Below are 24425 nucleotides of genomic sequence, written 5' to 3'. Positions count from 1 at the left end.
TTTGAACATACCGAATGAATGTTTGCTCCGCTCAAGAAAATATCAAAAAACATTGTTCTGACTTTACAATTAAAATCCGGAAGCTTGAAAATATACAAAAAGTTTGGAAAAAGGTTTCTATATATACATGTTTATGTTTTCTGCTAAATATGATAGAGCGATATAGCAAATATGTAAAGAATAAACTGTGTGGTTGAAAAGTGTCGACTGACCACAATATTTAGTCCTTTTCAATTGCATAATTTATCACATTTTCCTTTAATATAAAAAACAACAGAGATATATATTTCAGAATCTATCGTTAAGTGATTCACTCTCTACACTTGTTTGAGAATGTTATGTTCGATTTTTATTAAATTAATAAAAATTATTGTAATTTTTCTAGTTGACTTAACATTAGATTCTAAAATATCTCCGTTTTTTCTTGTATCAAAGCAAAATGTATAAGGAATAAATTGTGTAGAGTTGAAAGGGTTGACTGAGCACAATATTGAATCCCTCTCAATCACACAATTTATTCTTCTTACACACATTTTCTTCTAATATAAAAACAAAACAGAGACATCTTAGAATCTAACGTTAAATGACTAACCTGACCCACCCTGAATAATAATTCCAGTTAAAATTTCTGCATGGTCCAAAGTTACAAAAATTACGTCGCGCGATTTTCACTACAATATTTTCTCCACGTACAAGATTACTCGCATCCAACGAAATATATCTTTCTCCCGACAGAATCTCCGACAATCCCCGAGTCGATCCTCGGCAAGAACGTCGCGCGGATTTGGCGAAATCGTACTTAAGAGGCAGCAGCGCCCGTCTGATAGGTCATCGAGATTGTTCTATAAACTACAACTCGAGATGTTTGGGAATAATCCAGCCGGGTCTGGCGATAAATAAGAGGAATACTCGCGCGTGGCGGCGAAACTGCATAAAATAGAATATCGCGGAAGCGAGCGATTGGCATCGCGTATTCGCGTCGATCGATGAGAACCTCGCAAAGAGGGAAGGAAGTACGAGTGAACGCGAGCTCGCGAGCTGACAGAGAGAAAGAGAGAGAGAGAGAGAGAGAGAGGAGGGAGGAGAGAGCCGGTCGATCGCGCGGATAAACGAGCGGGATATTCACCGGCGACGTGGTGGCTTCTGCGACTGCCCGAGGGGACGATGATTCACGGAGTGGAGCGCGTGGGCGACTAACGCGGAAAAACTATTCAGCTCCATCGACGTAGAAAAGAATAAGATAAACCGGCCGTGACAGTGCCGAACTGGCTGTCCTTGCTCGTCATGTCGCGGCCGGAAGAAGATTAATATCGGGAATGATAGAGCGACCTCGTGGCCGAATAAGAAGGCTTACATCGCGTTGACCGCGCCACACCTGTGGACTTTGCGCGTGATATCGCGATATCGGAGATAATAAATGGAGCGACCTACAACACAAAAACTTTCGTAGTTTAAACGAGAGGCGGAGAACGAAAAAAACGAGAGAGAGAGAGTGGGAGAGAAAAAAAAGAGAAAGAGAGAAGAAAGAAACGGGCGATAAAGGCGATCGCGATAAACCACCCGGGAACATTGCTCGCGTCGGGCGCAGGAATCAGACAAGTGGTTTAAAGAGACGAAGGAGCCGCTCGGTAACGATCTCACCCCCTCTGACGCGAAGGGGAGAAATGCCCGGTGGAAACGTAAGGAAATAAACATAAATTACCGCGGAGCCGAGCCCATTCGCGGTCGAATCCTGCTCGGTATGCACCTCGCGCGGAAGAGGAACCCCGCGCGGCTTATTCTTCAAGGGTGAGGAACACGCGGTCGTGTCGTTGAGGGTGAGCGAGCGAGCGTGCGAGCGAGCAAGCGAGTTCGACTAGAGGTGGGCGCGCGACGGTGATTTACATCGTGAGAACGCGGCGGCCACGACTCTCGCCTGCCGGATTTAACCGAGCGCGAGGTCGGAAACGTCCTCCTCGCAGAGGCAGAGAGAGAGAGAGAGAGAGAGAGAGAGAGAGCGCCGTCTAGCCCCCAGCTATGCTGCGAGTTCAAACGGGGAAAGAGCGATCTCGACCCCATCATCGATCCGCCCTGCGACTCGCCGCAGCCGTTACTGCTCCGGGCGGAGAAGGATACATTCATGAATCGGAAGCGCGTTAGGCGAGCCATGAATGCGAAGGATGGATCAATCGGTCGGGCCACACGAGGGTTTCCGTATTTTTCAAGCATGAGCTCAGGCAGAGAGATGGCCACCGGAAGCAGCGTCGTTCGTGAAACGACTCGCATCGACCTCGCGGGAGCGGCAGGGCGATCAACGCCCATATCTCAAGAATAATGAAAAAATTTGGGAAAAGTTAAAGACTAATCTGTATTGCGGATCTAAAAGTCGATCATAAACAATCTAATATTGATTCAGAATCTGGATCGAAGTATGAAGCTATACTTTGAAACATGATGACGTTTTAATGATCTAATGACGTCTCTAATGTCGATAATGCACATCACTCAACGTCATCCTGCCGCTTGGGAGTATTTTAAACATTTGGCAGTTCTAATTCAATCAATAGTATCAATAGGTGTTGCTTGAAGCTTGTTTCTCACACGCGTGCGCGCGTGTGTAAAATATTCAAATTTGTATTATTAAATTTGTAAAATTAAATCTTACTTGTTTAGTTGAATCATATGATGTAACGTGACAATATAATTGCAGTCGCTATTCCACTAAAAAACTCACACATAACTCTAAATTCAAATACTTCATTTGAGACAAATCTCAAGTAACAACCATTAATACGGGTCCTAAGTGTTGATCCTTTGAGTTGGAGAGTCACGCCTGTCAGACTTACTACTGTTTACGAGTCAAAACCGTCTCTCAGCCACGTTTCAGGCACATAATGTAAAGTACGTATATGATGTATGCTTTCGTGCTCTGCGAACGTCATCTTAATAGTTAACAGAACTAAATGCTATGCATTGAGATAATGTCTCCGAAACGTCGTACCTCTGCCAGCCAAATGTGAAAGTTGTTAATCACAAATCTAACTTAATCTTATCATCTCATAATCGCGAAACCTTTAAGAAATTCTGTGGGACGGTCTAAAGAAGATGTCAATCGAGTTGCAACGTATATTTTTATTTTTTTCCAAATGGAAATGGGAAATTAAACAAATACACACGTTCTAAGAATCTGTTAAATAAAAATATCAACGCACAGAGAAAAATATCATTTTACTTTCTCTGTCAAGAAAAGTATTTACTCAGTTTTCTTCCTTTTTTTAAGTAACCGTTGTTTTCATCAGTCTTGAAAATAGCCTTAAAATAAACTCATCACAAATCCTAGAAAAGCTCATTATTATGTACTCCAAAGAAGGATTGATTCTCTTTACAAGATTATAAAACTTTGTCGAAGGGAAGTTGATTCGACTCTATGTAGTAAGCAAATCGAGTTTTCGCTTTAATTTAACATTCTTGATTGAAATGCTAAACTTATCAGGATTCAGAAAGTATTTTGTATAAATCTAATGAGCTTATAATGAACTTATGATAGATTTTGCGGACATACACGTGAAGAGTTTTATAGTAAAAATTACTGTAACCGAGGAATATAGATCGACATTCTGCAGTAATTCATTATCCCTCTATTTTATGTACTACTTACATATTAGGAACTGAAATTGACTATTAACCTTTAGATTGCCGGGAAAGTCACTTAAACTATAAAGCCACTTTTGTAGCTTTCCTGGCAGTTAAAACACTTGCTATATTTCTAGTGGAATTTACTATGTTCTTTAGCAAGATAGAGACCTTATTGACGGTCTCAGTTATCGCTTCACTACTAAAAACATGATAAAATTGAAAAGAATTTATATGAAAAAAAAAATCTATAACATTCTCTTCGTGCATAAACTTATGATATACTTAGAACAAGTAACATCTTCTTGAGTGCAGTATGTATTTTTCTGTGTGTGTAAAGGGTTAATTGTGTGCGCGATGGATATGTCGAAGGGCCACGTGGATTCGAGACATTCCATTTCAGTTTGCCGATTTAATGTGTGAACTGACTTTGTCTTATCAAAATTCTACAAGCCGATCTGGCGTTCTCAGGAATCGAATAGATGCCTAATTGCGATTAAATACATCTTCAGAGTGTTAAAAAAGCGAGAAAAAGGAAAAAACTTCGCGGTACAGACGCCTTTTGATAATAAGCCACGATAGGGCTCTGCGAAACGAAGTAAAGAAGAACGAGGAGAACGAGGAGAACGCTCCTTCACGCGGGGTCTTTCGCAGTGTCGATCGATGATTTAAATTCTCCCTACCTGTTTTTTCCGGATAAGAGCACGCTGATCAAAGCGAGTACGGAGAAGAGAAACTAATCAGCGAACCGCCGCGAGCGAAATTGCGAGGCGCGTTTCACAGCGGCCGGATCTTTTACGAGTCGAACCGCGACTCAACCTGCAACAACAACTTCTTCTGCGTGTAGCTCGCGGTTTTGCATTTTTTTGCGCGTGGCCGATCGGCACCCACGCGCGACCACAGCAACACCGACCGATCGACGACCGCGCTATTCATCGTCGAGCTCAGAAATAACCGGTTGAACCACTGACATTGAACGGGAAAAGGATCCGGAACTAACGGACCAGAGTTCCTCAAGTCAGAGTCAGGACACCGTCCGCCATTCGTAGAGAGGAAGTGAGTGAGTCAGTGAGAAGCAACGCGCTTCGTCATTTCAATCTTAGAGCTTCTCTCTCACTTCTAATGGGATTCCTTCATCACTTCCACTCATGCTTTAAATCTTTCGCTATCAATTTTGTTTTTTAAAGGTACAATCTTTTTTACTTTTACTTCATTAAATATATATTGATATAATATAGTTTTAGCAAAAGAGATTACAAATTTTATGTTTAGCGCCAAAAGAGACAGGACTGGGCTACTGATGTCCCACTAGGCTTTTTGGAAGGGCATCTTTGGCCCAACGGTAATAAGTAGAGCGATGTGTCTTAAACGCCAAAAAAGCTGTTTATTCAATTGAAAAAATTGTTATTAATAGTGAATAAAATATGTTTCGGTAGTGAAAGGATTAAAAGTTAAGACATCTCGTTCAAGTAAAATTGTTTGCTCATAAAATAGTCTTAAAAAGTATACTTGAAGAGTTTTACGGCCCGAATAAAATTGACTGTCGTGGGAAATATATACATAACTATGTGCAATTGTGTTTGCACGTGTATATTCCAGCTCCTTGCAGAATTTAATAGATCTTATAACCATGATAATGAACACAAAAGCGCCAAGCTTGTACCTTAACATCGGCGAAAAATTGGAAGAATTAAATCTGCTTACTTTTTTCGTGAAAAACTTTACACAATTTCGACTGTCAACGATTCTGCTCTGCACACAATCGCGATATTCTGGCTTCTTCAACGGGAAGATCACTGTCTCACGGGTTGGGGTGAAGTATGAAACTCTATCTAGGTTAGATCGATAGTATTATATCGCCCGGGATCATTACTTTGCCAACAGAAAACATTTGGAGAGGACTCAAAGTGAATGTAGAATAGACTTAGATGGTCCAGACTTCACAGGACGAATCGGATCAAGATAAGTCTTGGAACAGTTGTCGTTAGTTTTTGTATCAAACAAGCTGCTTTATTGTGCCAGAGATAATTAGCACGATAAAACAGTTCGTTTAAAACAAAAACTAGCTGCAACCTGTATCAAAACTTATTTTGATCCGATTCGCCTCGGTCTACTCTACGTAATTATGTAACACTGGGAACTTACAAGTAAACTTACCCAAAACATTCCTATTTCTTTCTAACTTTCTTGGCACAAATGTAGAAGTACAAAAAATATTTTGGTCATATTTTTTTCATTTTCGCTCACTTTGACTTTCACGGGCAGTTCATAGCTTTTTAATATTCTCCCTCATCAAGTGCAACAAAAATGCATTTTTGTTGCATTTGTTGATCATAGGAGCGAGAACATTAAAAAGCTATAAACTGCCCGTGAAACTCAAAGTGGGTCAAAATGAAAAAATGACAAATATTTTTTGTACTTCTACATTTGTACCAAATTAGAAAGAAATCGGAGTGTAGGTTTATTTGTTAGAAGACTAAAACTTCACATATGTGATCTTTGCTTTCGATGTGTTCTTTGCTTCCTATTTCTTTCTCTTTATCTCTTTCTGACTCAAGCTTTGAACTTTAGGCCAGAAAAAGTCCGAGACCAAGAAACAGAAAGCAAAGAGCACATTGCACTCCTAATAAGATTAATAAGATTAAGCTTAAGGAGCTCAAGATCGAAAATATCAGCTCGATTCTTTAGAGAGACGAAACGCTGTATATATCTGTAAATTCAGTTCGGTACTTTTTCACAAGGGATAGTATTTTAATAACGATTACTAATGTATTCATTAATTGTACGTCAATCTGACTAAAACATTAAATTTCGATCTCAAGTCAAATATTACAATCGTATGCGCGGTCCGCGATGTATTAATGCTAAACGGCACTTTAATCCAAATAATATATATTGGATTTTTCGAAAATTTTGAAGTATAGTTTGACAACATTGACACAGCGGTCACGCACAACCTCGACAGATCGAACTCTAATTAAATGTCGACTTTGGCCGAATGTCTACGTCAAAATTTCGACCGTTTTCCCTCTCGTGTCTGAACTGTCAATCTCCTGGTGTAGAGTTCCGCTTTGTTCTCTTCTGTCGACGTTATGTTCTATTAACATCAACAACATGCAGCCAAAACGGTATTCCAATGACAATTTTAAGCCTGCCCTTTGCGTTGCCCTTTGCTTTTATCTTATTATTATTATCAAAGCGTTATTTATTCGGCGCTCTAATAGTTCTTTGAGACTCGTCTCAAGTGAGTTACTCAGATTTCAGTTCAGAAGTGGATGAGAGTTTTCCAGTTGGATCGCGATCACAGATATAAATGTCTATTATGATTTAACTGGAGAATTCGGACCTAACTCTGAATAAAAATCTGAGTGTCTCATATGAGATATGTTTTTTAGGTCACAATTGTTGGTGCAGGCTTAAGACTACGATATCAATATCTACGTTCAATTTTACATTTCGTCCGTAAAGATGCAACATGACGCGCACACGACCGATCTTAAGCCAAATCTACAATGTGCTCTTTGCTTCCTGTTTCTTGTTCTCTGTCTTTTTTTAGTTTAAGGCTTAAAGTGCGAGTCAGAAAGAGATAAAGAAAAAGAAACAAGAAGCAAATAACACATTGTAGATCAAGCTTCGTCAAAAGGAGAACGAAACGTCCAGCCTTTTAATTTCCCGCTAATTTCTTTTCATGCCGCTGCCACGAGTTAGCGCCATCACGGCAAATTAACTTCTCTCGCTTCTTCATATTCTCTTTTTCCCTCTCTCTGCAAGTTTTGTGTGTGTGTATTTACGTCAGTCTTACAAATTATAAATTAAACTCTCTTCTTCCCTCTCTCTTTCCCCCCTTCTCGGTTAAGAGGTATCGATTTTCCGGAATATTACCACACTGACATCCCCAGATGATACTTGTGAATGCGAAATGTTCTCTTTTTCTCTCGTCCTTTTGCGCTCGAGTTGCATTCTGCCCGCAAACTATTTAATATCGAGGAAAGGGGCGAAGGGAGAGACGTTGACGGCTGAAAAATAAAAGCGCGAGGTAGCTGGAAAATAGCGAGTTGGTTTTCGCCGACGGTACGATAAACAACAGCGCGAAATTGCACGGACGGTATCGACGAAGGACGCACGTGGCCGCCGATGGAATCTGCGTTTTTCGCAGCGCCCGAGAGCCGCTCATAGATTTTATAATGGTAGATGCCCGTCGCCAAAACACACACGTTCGCGTGCCGCTCAAATTTCACAACGAATTTTACGATGCGTTATAAAGCGCACAAAGGCGCGCGGGACGCTCATCAAGTCGAGAGGCTGATGATGATGCGCGCTCGTTCGTTCATTTAGCGTTTCCGGATCGATGAATACCGAATCGCCCAGCGGTCGTCAGATAATGCGTGGAATCCGTCGAATCCAGGTCGCAGTTCGCCGACCTACAACCTGCTCGATGACATAAGACTCGTGACGTACGCGGAGCATCCTCGAGAAATCAAAGGTAATCGGCCATTAACCCCCTTCGTTTATTGCACATCCCGTTGATGTATCTTGCGCGCCAAACTACTCCCCTCCTACCTTCCCCCTCCTGCAGGTTCGACACGAATTCTCTCTCGTGATTTTGCCACACATACCTCTACACACACATGTCTGGTTCGATAAAATATCTGCGTAAATATAAATTGTTTTTCCCAAACTCGCGATATGGATTCTGCCTTTTCGTCGTAATTTTAGGATCGTGACGCACATCATAAAACGGAAGCAGTGAGACAACTCTAAAAGGTTGAAGTGAGTAGCTTTCACTCGTACTGAAAGTCTTAACTCTGGAAAGATACTGATAATGTATAGTACGAAGATAAGAATGGGTAATTTTCATTTGCACTGACATCCTTAATTCTGAAGGGATAGTGATAATATATGGTACAACTAAGGTAGGGATGAGTAATTTTCACTCGTAGTGAAAGACTTAATTCTGCAAAGGCAGTGATAATCTAAGATAAGAGTGAGTAATTTTTACTCATTCGCGATATCTCACAAAAAATAGTGGCATCCACTTCACTATGGACAACATAATAAATATACGAATACTGAATAGATATCAGAAGGGCAGCTTAGGGCTTTCACTACTGAGTAAAAGACACTCGCGCTAGCCTTGTACGGTTAAGCGGTAAGCGAACTGATCAATCACCGTCGAGATTTTCAACACGATAACCTTACCTGTTCTCGACACTTCTCGAGTGTGATTGGATAATTCGCTTACTGCTCAAGTTTCATTGCTTACGTTTCCCGATGTGCCATCTGCTTCGCTCCGCGGCAAAGCAATCAACGAAAACGAGGTTGCGAGGACGTCGTGGGACGACGGGAGGATGGGAAATGCGAGCAGAAGAAAGATACAATCGCGAGGGCGAGTTTTCACGTGAGAATATCGCTAACCCAGAGACACGATCGGAAAATGCGTTTAGGTCGCGGACGCGACGCGACTTGCAGCAGACGGCCGAGTGCTTTGATCTATTCCGAGTCTTGCACATGGATTCCCCGCGGGAGCGAAACGCGAAACGCGCCCATGTGTGTGTATGTGTGCACATGCGCGTCTCCCCCTCTCTCTCTCTTTGTTACCGCGGATATGCGTATAACACGTACGCGTACACGTCATCCACCCCCGCAGACGCGCGCGCGTTACGAACATCGCGCATTACACCGCGCACCGGGACGCGCGGAGTACGTTCGTTGAACTTTGACCCGGAAACGGCGGCGCGGCCGCTTTGTGCTTGGCCTTCGACAACAGGTCGACGAGGTACATACGTACGTACACACGACACCGTCCGTCGGCGCCGTGGTGCGTCCGGCACGGCACACGGGATGAGACGCGGATGCCTCCTTGGACATCGAAATCATCCCCGTTCGCCGTTCCTCTCGAGCGACACGCCTCGCGGCTCTAACGATCCTCCGTCTCGAGCGGATTTCCTCGGAGACTCGTGCTCGCATCGAGACTGTCGAGCTCGAGATTGTGAATTATATAAAGAGTCGCCCGGATAGATACAGAATCTTCCCTTCCGCCCTTTTTTTTTGAGGGAGCTCGGCGCTTCGCTCGCGTCAATAATCGCGGATCAATCTAACAAGACCCACACAGTGTCCGCATCTGATTTTCATGAACTTGTAATATGTTGTACTTTAGGTCAAAATAACAGATATATTTTTTTATTATGTACTTGTGCCCTTTCACAAGTTTAGGGAGTGAAATACTCCTTTGAAGAAAATCGGTTTTTTTCATTCGAAGGGAATATAATAAAAACTATAAGACATAGAAAAAAAATATTTTGAATAAAAGTTGAATGGTTTGAAGAGTACTTTACAGAAATTAGTAAAAAAAATTTTGTTTTGTTAACATTTCCCCCACTATTTCTTATTATAATTATTAAAATAATTTCTGTAAAGTACTCTTCAAACCATTCAACTTTTATTCAAAATATTTTTTTTCTATCTCTTATAGTTTTTATTATATTCCTTTTGAATGAAAAAAATCGAAAGAGGTATTTCATTCCCTAAACTTGTGAAAGGACACATAATAAAAAACGTATATGTTATTTTGATGTAAAGTACAATATATTACAAGTTGGATATATTACAAATATCGAAGGCGGACACTTGTGTGGGTTTCCTTGTAAGTGATGTGTGCAATAAGATTCAACGCCGGTAAAATAAGTTGCATTTTTCCATAATGAGCGATTACGAGGCGCAAAATTCCAACCAAGCAAATCGGAGCTCGCGGTCTTTAACACATTGGCATCAGGGGCGGATAAATGTATGCATTTCGTTGTAGATTACACGAAAGAATCTTTCAAGCGGCTTCTCACTGACGACAGATCGATAGAAATCTTGCCGAAGATGTGAATTGGGTCATAAAAATCGCATGTTTTTTATCCGCTTTATCACACAGAGAAAATAGTTCCGTTAATATAATTGAATTTTCTATTACTTTGGGACCAGCTGAAAAACTCGGTTGCAAGAACAGAAAGATTCTCGCAGGAGATTTCTGCTCAGCCAATTGCTCTCAGTTATCTCAACCGAGTTTTAATGCAATTTTCGGCCACAGTAATACAGTAAGTCAGCGAGTCCTTCGTCTGGTTCCCATTCAGTTGCAAGAGCTGAAATTTTTTCCGTGTACATTTGACGTCGATATAAAGAAAACAAAAATTCAGTATATCTTTCAAATTGCAATTTCTCACTGGAGACCGAATCACAAAAATCACACGTTTCTTATCAGTTTTATTACATTTGACACGTTAATCAAAAGAAAAAAAAATCAACACATTTGTCAAATTCGAGTCAATCAATCGTTTGAAGCTGAATCTACTCTGAATGTGTTTTTTGCTTCCTGTTTTTTGTTCTCTGTTCTCTGGTTTAAAGCCTGATCTACATACTCTTCGCTTCTTGCTTCTCATTCTTTTTCCAACTCAAGGTTTGAATCAGAAAAAGATAGAAAGAAACAGGAAGCAAGAAACACGTAGTATAGATCAAGCTTCAGGTTTAAGGTTTGAGTGAGAAAGCTTTATTGCACTGGACGTCAATCTAAAGAGACAAATTCTGCATATTTTTCCAATAATGCGGGCGATTAATTATTTCGTTATTATTTAGCAAAGTATGGAAAAGCTCGTGTCTTTTCAAAGTTCCAAAATGCATCAAAGCTTCGTCGCCACGGCGGCATAGAGAGGGTCAGACTTCGTCAGTTGACGGACTAACTCTCCTCGACGGTCTGGTCCGCGCGTCGTGAATAATAGTACAATACGCGACCCGGGGCGACCGGGTCGCTAACTCGGGGCTTACTTAACAAGTCGATGCAACTGGACCCAAACTGCGGCGACGGCGGCGGCGACGTCGCCGCTTTTGTGGCCGGCACCGCGATTGTTAACACGCGCCACTGGCGTGCCGCTGCAAGTGGAAAAGTGCCGTCGTCGCTGAATTTACCAAGTTCATTCAGCGGCTCCGCCGAATATTCAACTCGCGACTCTCTCGGTCGCACGCCGGCTTGCCAGTCAATCGTAGTTAATACAATTCTCCTTGCCCGTCGATATTATGAATGTACACGCCAGCTACGCGAGAATAGAATCCATAAACAGACAGCGAATCATTAAATTCGAGGTTAGTTAACGTTAATTCCAGATTGATTATCGGAAAAGCGGCGTGAGCGCGATGCAGATGTAATGTGCGCGGCGAACAACGAACGCACGCCAACGAGACGGAGAGAGAAAGAGAATGGAGTTGAGGGAGAAGAGAGAGAGAGAGAACTGCGAGAAACGAGGGTATTTCACCAACTAAAATTCCCGAGATATCATACGTTCCGCGATGCCATCCCCCTGACCGTTTATTACCTCGAACGTGGAGAGCTCGTGCGTAATCCGTTTGACTATACCGTTGTTGCAATACGTCATTTCCCGCGTGGGTGAATACAAATATGATTCAGTCGGACATATACACAAACTGCGGACGGTGATCGCGCGTGAAATATTTGCCGTCGAATCGGCCCCGCGAGTCGATGCACGTTATGTAAATTCTCGATCGATGCCGAGATGTAAAAGTCCCGGGCGACTGATATCCGCACTTTTATCTCTCCTCACCCATTAATTTTAGCCTCGATTCTCGCCGCACGTTTTTTTTTTATCTTTTTTTTTTTAGATAACACGAGAGTGCCCGAGAAATTTTTTAGCGCCGTACACAAACGACCGTGCAGGCACGGAAAGCCCGTCAGGTGAGGCTCGAAGGCCTCGGAGATTTTACGAGACCAACCGAATTAGAGCGGGAAATTGAAAAGATGCGAGTCACAGGTGCAAGGTATTTTTGCGAGACACGAGAACAAAAGAGATCACATGCACACACACAGCGGCTTGAGCCCTTTATTAGGCGTTAAGTGGAGATTGTGGGATACGTGCGACTTTCGTAGTGTGTGATGAAATATTGAGTATAAATATCAGGTTTTTTGCCCTTTCAGTTAGCCCTTTCGATCTCGTTGGGATCCCGAAATTTCATTTTGTCAATAAATTTTTGAACTTAAGTAAGTGAAATTTCGTGCCGATAAAATATATTTTGCGTTGGCAAAAACCTAAAATTAAATCGAACTTACAATTTAATCAAAATTCAAAGCTTGTACGGCGACTTAAAAGAACATGAAATGAATTTGGTTATCACAAAATCAATTAAAAATTTTTATTGAATTACAAATTTAATTTATTTCGTGTTAACAAGATATTTTTTACGTTTTTTCTCATCGCTATGCAAAATTTGAATTAAATTGCAATTTTAATTTGATTTAAAATTTTTGTTAGTACAGAAAGTATGTACTTTTCATATTTTTAATTCCGATTAAATTCAATTTGTATTGCGTCAAAATTCATTTCAAGTTTAAAAATTTATTTTGTGCTAATTCACTTTATGCTACATAAAATCATAGTAACTTGAAGTTCGGAAAATGATAGAACCAAAAGTATGAAGTCTTATCTCGCTGCTATTTCACACGGACTGGTGCAAAAAATCGGTCAGTTTATTTTCCTCGTACAGCTCTTCTCCGCCGCTCAGAGCGCTGTTCACTTTTTCGAAAGAATTCGGGAAATTTCGATGTTACGCGACCGAAACGAGCACGCTCTTTGCAATTGAATGTTACTCGTGGATCGCGCGAGCAATATCACCGCGGAACGTCACACTCGCTCGTCGTCCGTATTCATTAGTCACGAGTACTTGGACGTCTTTCTTTCGCGAACGTCAACCGCATCTACTTGTGTATGTGTGTGTGTGCGCGCAATCGTCCCCCCGGCGCAGCACTTTGCGCCGGTGCTCGAGGACAATGCGTAGGAACGACGGAGGCATCTTCCCGAGAACTCAGACCGTCTCGAAAGTCTCCTTCGCGAAGTATCGCATAAAGCGTCGTTTCCGAGGAGACGCGCGAGACAAGCGCCTTCCGGTGCGCCGCACGACCGCAGCGGCCATAACCATGTCGTATCCTAGGCGGTTATCTACGAAATACGAGGATCTATTCCATTGCGAGAGCGTCCGCACGCAAGAGACCCGAGACGCGTGCTGGTCGAGCATGCAACAGCGGACGAGCTCGCATTGCCGGAAAGGAAGCATCAACGGTATACTCTTCCGTAATAATAAATGATAGTAGTAATAGTGATAATAATAGTAATAATAATGGTAATGATGATAATAATTCGTATATATAATAAGAAATTATATTATTGTTTGAAAGATTTAAATTTGCTCCTTTTCTTGTCATACTACTTATACTGAGAAAAAAGATAACAAATAAGAAATAATTATTTGATGAACACTAATAACATATTTACTTGAATTAATTTACTCAAATTATTTATTTGAAGTATCTTAAATCTTAAATAAACAATTTCATTTCATGAAAAGCAACGGTTTCACAGGAAAATATATATTTTCTTATTTGAAAAGACTTCTTTTCTCAATATAAGAATATGTACGTGTTAGTACAGTTAGTAGAGTAAATGTATGATTAGTACCTATCGACTTTACGATGAAATATTAGGTTAGTACGGAAAGTTTGTCAATTTTCTATGAAATTCTCATATCAATTTGGGGATATCAAAGGAAAATTCTCGCTAGATGCACTGAGAGAAAAATATGTATCTACTGGGAAAGTATGTGTCTACAAAGGTTTCAAGTCTATATGTTGTCCGTTTTATTGATAAAAATTAATCCTCCGACACTTGACAATTTCGCGTATTCTATTTTACACTTGACAAACTTTTTGCATTTAATAATAACAATATTTCTTCATAACTTCCAAATTCGAATTGGACTGAAAATGGGAAAGTGCACGCTGGAGCGTCACGTCGGAAGCGTAACGTCGAGCGACGCAATGCGTCACATGGCGCATATATTTAGACACGCGTGGCCATGCGCGACAAGCTTGTTAAAAAAAAAGGAAAAGAGAGAGAGAGAGAGAGAGAGAGAGAGAGAGAGAGAGAGAGAGAGAGACAATTAACAAAAGAGGCCCCGACATCCGTGCGGATCTATTTCAGCGGAAAGGGCTGTGCGAGAGTCCATTTACAGAGCCTCAGATCTTAAAAGCGTTGATTACAAAATTGGGTCACGCCACTGAGTCGTGCATAACCCCCCGGGCGTGAACATGAAAAGCAGCAGGGAAAATTGACAAAGCGCGGACGCATTTGATTAAAACCGAAGCGCGACGGTCGGGGTCGAAGTCACGGCGTTAAAATAGCGCAATATAATCAATAACCGATAACTCCATATCCCTAATGCCCGTGTGGCCAACTGATCGGGGATGAATGTGTCCTAAATGTACGAGCTTCGGCGACACGGGCGCACCAGGGGTGCGCGCGACGGCCGGCTGGCGACACTAACGCGGAACTAACGCGATCGCGAGAGACTGTTCGGCGGGCTCGCGGACCAGAAACGGCTGAACAGCGGCTGCGCCTCGTCGATTTCGCAGGCGCGCGAGAAATTTTGCGCGAACTGCGCCGCGAAAGAGAAAAAGAGAGAAAAAGAGAGAGGGAGGAGGAGAGAGAGAGAGACACCGCCCGGCGAAGTGGAAACTGTCGCGCTCACACCACGACGCCGGGATAATAAAATTTCACACCGGCGGCGCATACGCGGTCCTCTCCGCGCAAAACTGTTGAATGCTCACGGCTCGCTTTTGTTTACCATGCCGGGCACGCAGGTTGTTTAAAAGTCGCGCGTTTAATCGCTAATTGGCGAGAGGGTGAGAACCAACGGCAACACACGCCGCGGCCACCTTTTCTCAGGAAGGGAACGCGAGCGAATTTGCGCTTCGCGTGCGCGCTCACGCAAATGGCGCGGCGGCGTGTTGCACGCCGATAGGCTCTCTCCCACGAATCCCACCAGTCTCGCAGCACATGAGACGACCGCGTGCGTTCGTGGAAACTTCATCAAGTTCTTTTAATCACATTTATGGAGCGAGTGTACTGCACTGAATTAATCATCGCAAATTTACATCACACGGTGATGCAAATTTTCCGTTTTTCTATTGATGCAGCTACGAGTTTACCGGAAGCTGCTCTCAGATTTTTTCACATCACGTGATATGGTGTTTTGAGTGTAAATTCGAATATTTTCCTCGTATTTTCATTCAACCTTTACACCCTAGATTGATGGAGTTTCTGCGTATACTTTCATGACTGTCGCGGCGCGTGAAGCAGTAATTAATGAAAACTTAAATGTTTTTTTTTTAAATTATACTTTTTAATTATACTTGGAGAATAAGCGTGTACTGTGTTGAATTAATCATCGCAAATTTACATCACACGATGATGTAAATTCTCTGCTATAGTGATGCAGCAATGAGAAAATTTGCTGAAAGCTTTTGTCAAATATTTTCATATTACACTTCGCATATGGTTTTGGGTATAAATTCTGATAATTTTGCAACTCAACCTCTATAAGTCGATTAATGAAGTTCTCACATTAGACTTTCATGAGCATCGAAACGTGAGGCAGGTCGATTGTGGAAATTTTATTATTTTTTAAGTTACATTTATGGATAAAATATACTGTACATTAAATTAATTGTTAAATTTCATTTCACGCACACGCTGAATTAAATTTGCTGTATTTTTGGCGCGACAACAAATTTACTAAAGGCTATTCTCTCGGATTTTCATATCCAATTTTGTATGACATAAATATATTGTTTCGTATATAAATCCTAACAACTTCCTTCATATTTATATTGTGTCTTTTACGCGATAAACATGCATGCCATTATAAGCCACTCACAAGGATACAATCTCTACACATTGTGCGCGCGACTAATAAAGTTGCCGTCAGATTTACATGCACCTATGTATCCACTGGCCACACTACGTACCCGAGTATGTTATACTTAAGAGTGTAATTTAGCTGAAATTCTTTTTACACGTTTTTCGTCATATTTTAAGTCACGTTTAAGACGTAGAAGAGACCAAGGCTATTTGGATAAGTTGGCAAAATCGATTATTTCTACCATTCTTTAACAGATTTCAGAATCAAGCAAGCAAGGATTTCAAAGCCATTTCTGACATGTTTAACCTTTAGACTGCCGGGAAAGCCACAAAAATGGCTTTATAATCACAAAAGTGATTTTCCCGGCAGCCTAAAAGTTAAAAATCTTGCGCTTGCTTGATTTTGTAACTTGTTAAAAAATACTAGAAATAACTAATTTTGCCTATTTCTTTCTCAAATTATAGTTTGATACGTTTAAACATGCTAAACAACGTGACTTAAAACGGTAAGAAACATAAAAAGAGATTCAGCCAAAGTAACAAACTTGGGCTTGCAGTGTATCCAAATCCATTCAGTTCATGGTCCTCTTTGAGATGCGTTAAAAAAGCAAATTTCTTCAGATCTAATTGGGATCCAGATCGATTCTCTAAAATAATTACGTTTCAATCCCACATAGAAAACTTTTGTGGAACTTAATTGAGATCCAGTGCGCTGCCTCAAAATAATTATATATATAGGTTTTCATCCCACACAAAAATCTCTTGGGATCTAATTGGGATCCAGATCAATTCTCCAAAATAATTATGGCTTCTTATTTGAAGTGTAATATTCTACCAAAGACTATTCCTCGATATCGAGCCGCAAACTGGTCGTTATCACGAGCTTCGAGCTCGGTACGCATATGCGAGCGCGTTATATGGCGACGTGATTCAAATCAGAATGGTCATCGATCGATAACCGCGAGTAAGCGTCATATTCTGCACGCTAATCCAAGCATAAACGCGACCCAGCCGACTGACCACGAGACGTGTCGCGCGCGACACGTGATAATTTCCCGTTACGAAATCAAGGACTTGGACGATCGGCGAACGATTTATCGTCACCGTGGTGGTCCGAGCTAGCGCGTTTACGGCTTGATAATGGGATCAAGGGTCGCGAACGGCGACGCAAGGTCGCCATTAGCGGATCAGCACTTGGACAAGAGCTGCCCGGTGTCGTTTTATTGCATGGATGTTCGAGCCGCTCGAGAGACCGAGCAGAACGGTTCAGGGCCATTGGCTGGCTCGACTCTGCCCTATACGAGCCCCAACGCGCGCTCTCGTCGGCACTTGAGCCACGAGATGAAGTACCGCGGGCTTCGCCAAGTCGACTCGTTGCCGTCGAGCGGCCTCCACCCTCCAGACTCTACTCGGCAAGCTCGTTACCTTCCTCTCTCGCCCTCCACCATTCTTGGGAATCGATCGAGCCTTACGCGACGATACCGCGCCGAGCCTAAAGCGACGATTAAACGCTTCCCCGGTCCGTCCGATCCGCGCGAGCGTGGTAATTAATGGACCGCGTTGTTAATTCGCTAACATGACTCTCCTAGCGAGCGTCGCGGGTCAGAGGCACTCTCTGCGCGTCGTTCGAGCTTTACTACCGCAAGCGGATTCCCTATCGTGAATCCTGCACCTTATCGGAAGCATGTTATGTCCCGCACAGAAAGCTTCTTGGCATCTAATCGGGATTCAGGGATCGGGATTCTCATTTCTCAAAATAATTATGGATTTTAGTTCCATACAGAAACTTTCTTGGGACCTAATGAAACCCAGATCGATTCCCTAAATTAACTATATGTTCTAATTCCACATGGAAAATTTTTTGGAATCTAAGATATAATTTGATTCCTTAAAATAAGTATGAGTTCTGTTCCCAGATAAAACTCTCTTGGGGTTTAAGAAAACTGGAGGGTCTGAAAATCGTGCTTGTTTTTTCACAATTTTTTTATGACAAACTGAATGAATATGCAAAAGTGTTATTTTGACGTATATTTATACAATATATAAAGAGAAGAAAAATATAATTTTGATGATCAAATACTCAATATAAGTGTATGGTGAACCACTATAATATAAATTGAATCAAAGTTAACAAAGTTGCAAATATCTTAATAGAATATTATTAAATTTTCAGATCTTTTATAGTAAAAAAATTAATATTTTAAAATTAAATATTTTCACGAGTTTGTCAGTGGTTCACACGATAACGACAAGTTTACGAAAATTTCCTACCTAAAATTCAGCTTAATTGAACCACGGAAAGTCAAGATATTATTGCAAAATAACGACTTTGAAAAGAAAAACGAAATACATTTTAACTGCATGTACCATACACTTATATTGAATATTTGATCATCAAAATTATATTTTTCTTCTCTTTATATGTTGTACAAATACACGTCAAAATAACACTTTTGCATATTCATTCAGTTTGTCATAGAAAATTGTGAAAGAACAAGCACGATTTTCAGGCAATCTGATCCTCCAGTCCCCTTAATTGGGATCCAGTTAGATTTCTTCAAGTAATTATAGGTTCTAGTCCTACATAGAGGAAATTTGTCAGGATTTAATTAGGATCCAGTGCGATCTTTCAAAACAATTGTAGGTTCTGGTCCCACATAGGAAATTTCTTCGAATCTAATCAGGGTCCGGATCGATAAAATAATTATGGGTTCTGGTCTCACATAGAAAATTTCTTGAAATCTAATTAGGATCCAGACTGATTCTCTAAAATAAGTGTTTTAGTTTCACATAGAAAATCTTGAGATCTATTCGGGATCCAGCCTAACTCTTCAAAATAATTATGGCTTTCGGTCTCACATAGAAAACTTTTTGGCACCTAACTGAATTCAGTCCATTATCTCAAAATAATCACAGATTATGATTCCATATAAAAATTTCTTAAGATCCAATTGAGATTCAGACCGATTCCCCAAAATAATTATGGCTTCTAATTTGAAGCATAATATTTCAATCCAATTCTAAAATTAAAACTTCCTAGATATTCTTTCTCTACTTTTCATTTCATATTAGAATTGAATAAAAGATATTTTAGTTTCCTGAATAATTTTATTCCTACTCCAGGTATTTCCAAAATATCTTATTTTCTCTTGATGTGTTATACTATTGAACATAATAATCCCGAAAAAGGGATTCCCTGTTTAGTGCTATACTGACATTACCGAATGAAAAAAGATGTTTCCCACACTATCTGTTTCAATTTTAGTGAAGGAATCTATGTTTGAAACAACAATAGGATTCCCAATTGGTATAGTAGTGGAATTCTGGTACCAATTTGGACATTCCAGCCGGAATCTATGCTATATCTCGGAAGATCTCGGAAAATTTCTATGCGAGATCGATTGTCGAGATGATCGAATTAACGAATCGATGCAGATAATCGAGACAAGCAGCGCCCACAGAGAGACAGAAAAGCCAGAGTCGAACGACCGGAAGCTCGGAAGCGGCTGCGAAAAGTCGTTTACGCCACCGTGTTTACAACATTCGCATTCTCACTAGCAGTCTCGTTTTCTCATGCATGAACGAGTGTGTGTGCGCACACCAGGCGGAGAATCGCGCGCGCGCGCGCAGCTCGTGCAGATCGCGGGACAGGAGCGGCGGGATCCGCGCTCTGCGAGCACGACGCGGCGGACGAGGGTAGGAACCGGAGAATCAGGAGGTGGAGAGAGGCGGTGGTCGTCGGCAACGACGCGCTGCAGCCGCCGCCGCCGCCGCCGCATTCGATGAAATTGGGTTACCGGAGCGTATTACACTCGTTCTCGGTACTGCTATTCTGTACGGCGCGCAAAGGGGATGATGATGGGGCGCACCTTTTCGTCGCCGCCGCATAAAACACCACTGCAGCATCAAACATCACACTTCTCCGGACTGCGATTGCTCGAGAGGTCACTGACTCTAGGCCGCGGATTACTGGCTCGCCGTCGCGTGCTCCTCGGCTGCATGCGTCCTCGTCCAAGGGCCACGCCGGCACATCCTTCCCACTCCGGCCTCCCGCAGGATAGAATCACGACCACAACGATTGTCCGACGACCGTGGGTGGCTCGCACTCGCGGGGACGACGGGTTTTTCGCCGACGAGGGTTCGTCGAACGCGCACGGTTGCGAGAGAGGCCGCGCGCGCAAACAACGTTAATCCGTCGAGTCTATGTCAATATCACAATCGAAAAATGCAATCCGGGTAAATTGGAGCGCAAAATCTCTAGCTAGAATTGAGTTTGTAGAAGAAACTAACTGCAAATGTGACTTCCCAACACAAGAGGCCTGGACCAGAGTGTTTCGCAATGTTCAGTCTATGAAAATAATAGAAATAGTCGCTACTCTCAGTAAACAAGGATACAACCTTCCACATAAAATGAGTGTTTTTCTGTATAAACCGAACATCAAAATCTACTAATTATCTACAAGTTTATCACAAGTCGTCAATTATGTACGTAGTAAACGTTTAGTCCACATTTAAGACTGTTGTACCTAAACAAACCTGCGTAGGTTTGAAAACATAAATAAAAAAATTGAAGTGTGATGGAATGAGGAATGATTATTGTAGTGCGGCAATATTCGCGTTCGATGACTTCTAAAAAAAAACCTATTCCTTGTACTCAGTTAACTCCATTACGTCGATTGTCGCGTTTGATCTGAAGAATTCATTCGTATGTTCATCAGGAGTCTATTAAATATAACAGTCTCTTATCGACTAATGTATCCATGAGATAACTTATGCAACACCTAATATTGACGATATTGGAGGGTGAAAAGTGGAGTCGCGAGTCGGTAACGTCGCGTCTCGTTACGAGGGGAGGATTTTCACGAACGACGATCGCGAAGACGCTCCGCTCCGCCTCGTTTGTCGGGGGTGCTCGATATTTCAGCACGTGCTTCCCCTTCCTTTCTCTCTCTCTCTCTCTCTCCTTTTCTCTCGGGTGACGTCTGTGCAACGTAAACAGTGGCTTATCAACGGCACGCAGCGAGGGTGACTAACTACGATAAAAAACGCGAATCTGATGGGACAGCTCGTAAAGGATGAGCTATTACGAGCTGCGACGATAAACACGGTGGTAGAGAGAGGGGAGAGAGGGAAGCAGGGTCGGAGGGTTGGTCGTAACCAACTGTAAAACCGTAGCCGACGTGCGGTCTTGTATAACTTGGCGTAACGAAAAGGTTAAACTGTTGACCGAGGTCCCGCTCGCGCAGCAGAGAGAGAGAGAGAAAGAGAGAGGGGAGGGGGAGGGGATCACGAGCACTCGGCTATAAATTTCTAATTTAATTTCCCCCGCCGTATCCGTGAAATAATCTTCGTGAGACTCGGATTTGGGCGAGAAATGAAAAATAGGAGACGCGACGTCGTCATCGTCGAGCCCTCAGCTAGCGCTCGTGGAGAGAAGCTCAACGAGATCAGTGATGTATTAATCGTGAAACGTGAAGCGAGGGGAATTTTCGCATCACCGACGAAACTCGACGAGAGTGGAGAGCGGGCGGAATAGCGGAGCAGACGAGATCTCTATACCCGCGCGGAGGAACCAAAGCTGCGTTCAGCGGGCAAAGAGTTGATTGATCGACTTCCGAGGGATGCATGTCATTAATACGCGCGAAAGAAATGCTGCTGAATCAACAGAATCGCGCCAACAGTCGTAATTTGAACAGATCTTCTCGAGATGCAACAGCAATATTATGGAAATTAATGCATCGTACCTACGTTGTTTCAATAATTCGAGCATATTAGTTCCAATAACGTAGCTACTGAGGCAGAAAATGTTTCAATTACGGCTTTGTCGACCGCGATTCTATCGATTCGACGGCATTTCTTGTAGATCCAGGAGTGTACGCCAATCAGGAATAATCTCGACCGAATAGTTGTGCACCCTGAGCGCAACCTAACCCAGATAGACAGGCGCGCGTAAATTTGCCAGCGACTTTACTTGTTGAGTTTTGAAGGTTGCATCCCTTATGAGTGACTCATATGTCGTTAACATTTATCACGCATGAGAAAAACGTTGGATCAACCGGACTTCTGATGAGATATGAAAGAAATTCCGGTCGAAGTTACCAGAACTCTGTTCAAGTTAATTCGGAATCTTGCTGACTGAGCAAAATAACTTTAAATAGAATCTCTCATTGATTCGTGTATATCTCATAAAATGATAGAAATACGAGAAAAACTATCAAGATTTACTCAAAACAATATGTAAAATGTGATATAAAACTCCGAGGGTAAGTTTGGGTGCACACAGGAAAATGTAAATAATAAGAAAATTGAAAGAAAAAATAGTCGATCTAAAATAAAAAAATTATAATTATTGTTGACCTCAATCATATTTTTGGTTGTTCTAATATTATACTAAGATTTAATTTAAAAAAATAGTTTCCTTTCCCATAATTTATAGTAATTATCTATCTGTGATCATAGTTACAAATACCAAACATTTTTTCCCAGTGCAACCACGGTCGATGATTCCCCTTTACAGTCCAAGAATCGATTGTGATTGGCCAATTTGCTCAGAGCTTACGTTTTCCTGCGTGCCGTGGCCTTCAATTTCCGTAAATTTGTCGCTGCATCGGTGCAGCAAGGACAGATTTGCATAATTGTATGATGCAAATTTGTCGATTAATTCAGTACAGCATATTTGCCTCGCAAATGCAACTAAAAAAGTTCTCGAGCTTCCGTCGCCGATTGTCTCTCACGTCTTGGTAATCATGAAAGTCTATCTGGGAGGAAATTCATGCGCGCGCTTCCCCGGAGCATCGCCCTGGCCAGGGGACTGACTTTGAGAGCGCGGCCCGCGATGCTATCCCGACGATGCGCGAGGTGATGACGCCACGATGACGGCGGGAACGTGAGCGGAGACGCGAGGCGAATTCCCCGACGGTGGTAGCGTCCGGGCGGGGTACCCGGTGACCTCAGCTGCTACGTGGGTCGCCGGGTCACGCGGATACCCGGGTCGACGCATGGCGCTCGGTCAAGGCACTCTTCCGCTTCCGAAAGCATCAGTGCGACGATCGCGCGGTCGCGCGCGGGTTACCGGGCTGTCGGCGGCGGGTACCAGCGTGCGCGGCGACCGCCGGCGGTGGCTGCACCGCGACGAGACGAATCGAGGGGAGAGAGAGAGAGAGAGAGAGAGAGAGAGTGTGTGTGACCCACTTCGAGCTGCCGACACCGGGGACCGATGCCGTCAACGTGCCCTGTGCGCCTCTTCCGCGGGGGAACGAGATATCAGTATCGAGTTTAGCCGCGCTCCCGCTCACGCGGTCGGAGGGAGAGAAAGGTCAAAGGGTCCCGCTCGGTAGCTAGCTCGAGTCAGCCTCACGTTGCGCTACGCGAGCAACCGACGTGCGCGAGAGACGTCTCGGAGACTTACTCGTCGACTCTAATCAGCCCGCGAATGTAGACGCGGACTCGTACGGGAGGACGCGCAGACGAAACGCGGTCGTGTCACTTGTTCACGGGGTGCACCACGAGTGCGCGAGCCAGCATGGCGCGACCCGTACTGAGCATCAGCTTGTCGACGCGTGTCTTAACGCGACGCTCCGCGGACTCGTTCCACGCGACGAATCGCAACGCGACGGGTAGCCCAACACACTCCGCGAAAACGTTTGCCCGCACAACACGCTCGACGCTGTCGCAGAGACACGGCTCCGCTTTATAGGTCGGAGTGAGGTTACGCGGCGCGTTGAGGTCGGCTGGTGACTGACTCTCCGGGCGTCGCGACGCCGACGCCACCTTTGCGCGCTGGCTTCCCCCCATCGGGCGAGTTCGACCCCCTCGGCGGGCCGGCGGCTCACCACCCCCGTGGCCCGCCTCGTGCAGCTGCAACCGCCGTGGATTATAGCGACCTAGCACAGCGCCGGCTGTAGGTCTCCGTACACCTATCCGCGACCATGCACCTGGCGCGAGGTGCTCGACAAGGTGGCTGACCGGCCGACGTTGTCGTCGTACTACGGCTCGATACTCTCTCCTTGGAGAGAGCCGCTCCACAAGTGCCCGCGCTGGTGCTTCGCCATCGTCGACGTAGCGATTCGC

General features: G+C 43.1%; 2 protein-coding genes across 17 annotated transcripts in view; one reads left to right on the top strand and one right to left on the bottom strand.

The window, feature by feature from the left end:
• The window catches only part of LOC116843773 (phosphatase and actin regulator 1), a 514963-nt gene that overhangs the window by 264083 nt on the left and 226455 nt on the right, over positions 1 to 24425 (bottom strand). The window lies entirely within an intron of this gene.
• LOC116843776 overlaps positions 1 to 24425 on the top strand; it is a 79515-nt gene that overhangs the window by 15394 nt on the left and 39696 nt on the right. The window contains exon 2 of one of the 3 annotated variants that reach the window (XM_032814536.1): positions 736 to 2083. The exons of the other annotated variants lie outside the window; for them this stretch is intronic. Within the exon in view, the coding sequence (XP_032670427.1) occupies positions 736 to 940 (205 nt within the window). The 3' untranslated portion in view covers positions 941 to 2083. Of the gene's footprint in view, positions 1 to 735; positions 2084 to 24425 lie in introns of those variants that run through there. 3 annotated transcript variants of the gene reach the window in all.

Source organism: Odontomachus brunneus, unplaced genomic scaffold (assembly GCF_010583005.1).
Source record: "Odontomachus brunneus isolate Ranch 3 - 2012 unplaced genomic scaffold, Obru_v1 Obru_scaffold_035, whole genome shotgun sequence".
NCBI lineage: Eukaryota > Metazoa > Arthropoda > Insecta > Hymenoptera > Formicidae > Odontomachus > Odontomachus brunneus.
This window is presented reverse-complemented; position numbering and strand designations above follow the sequence as displayed.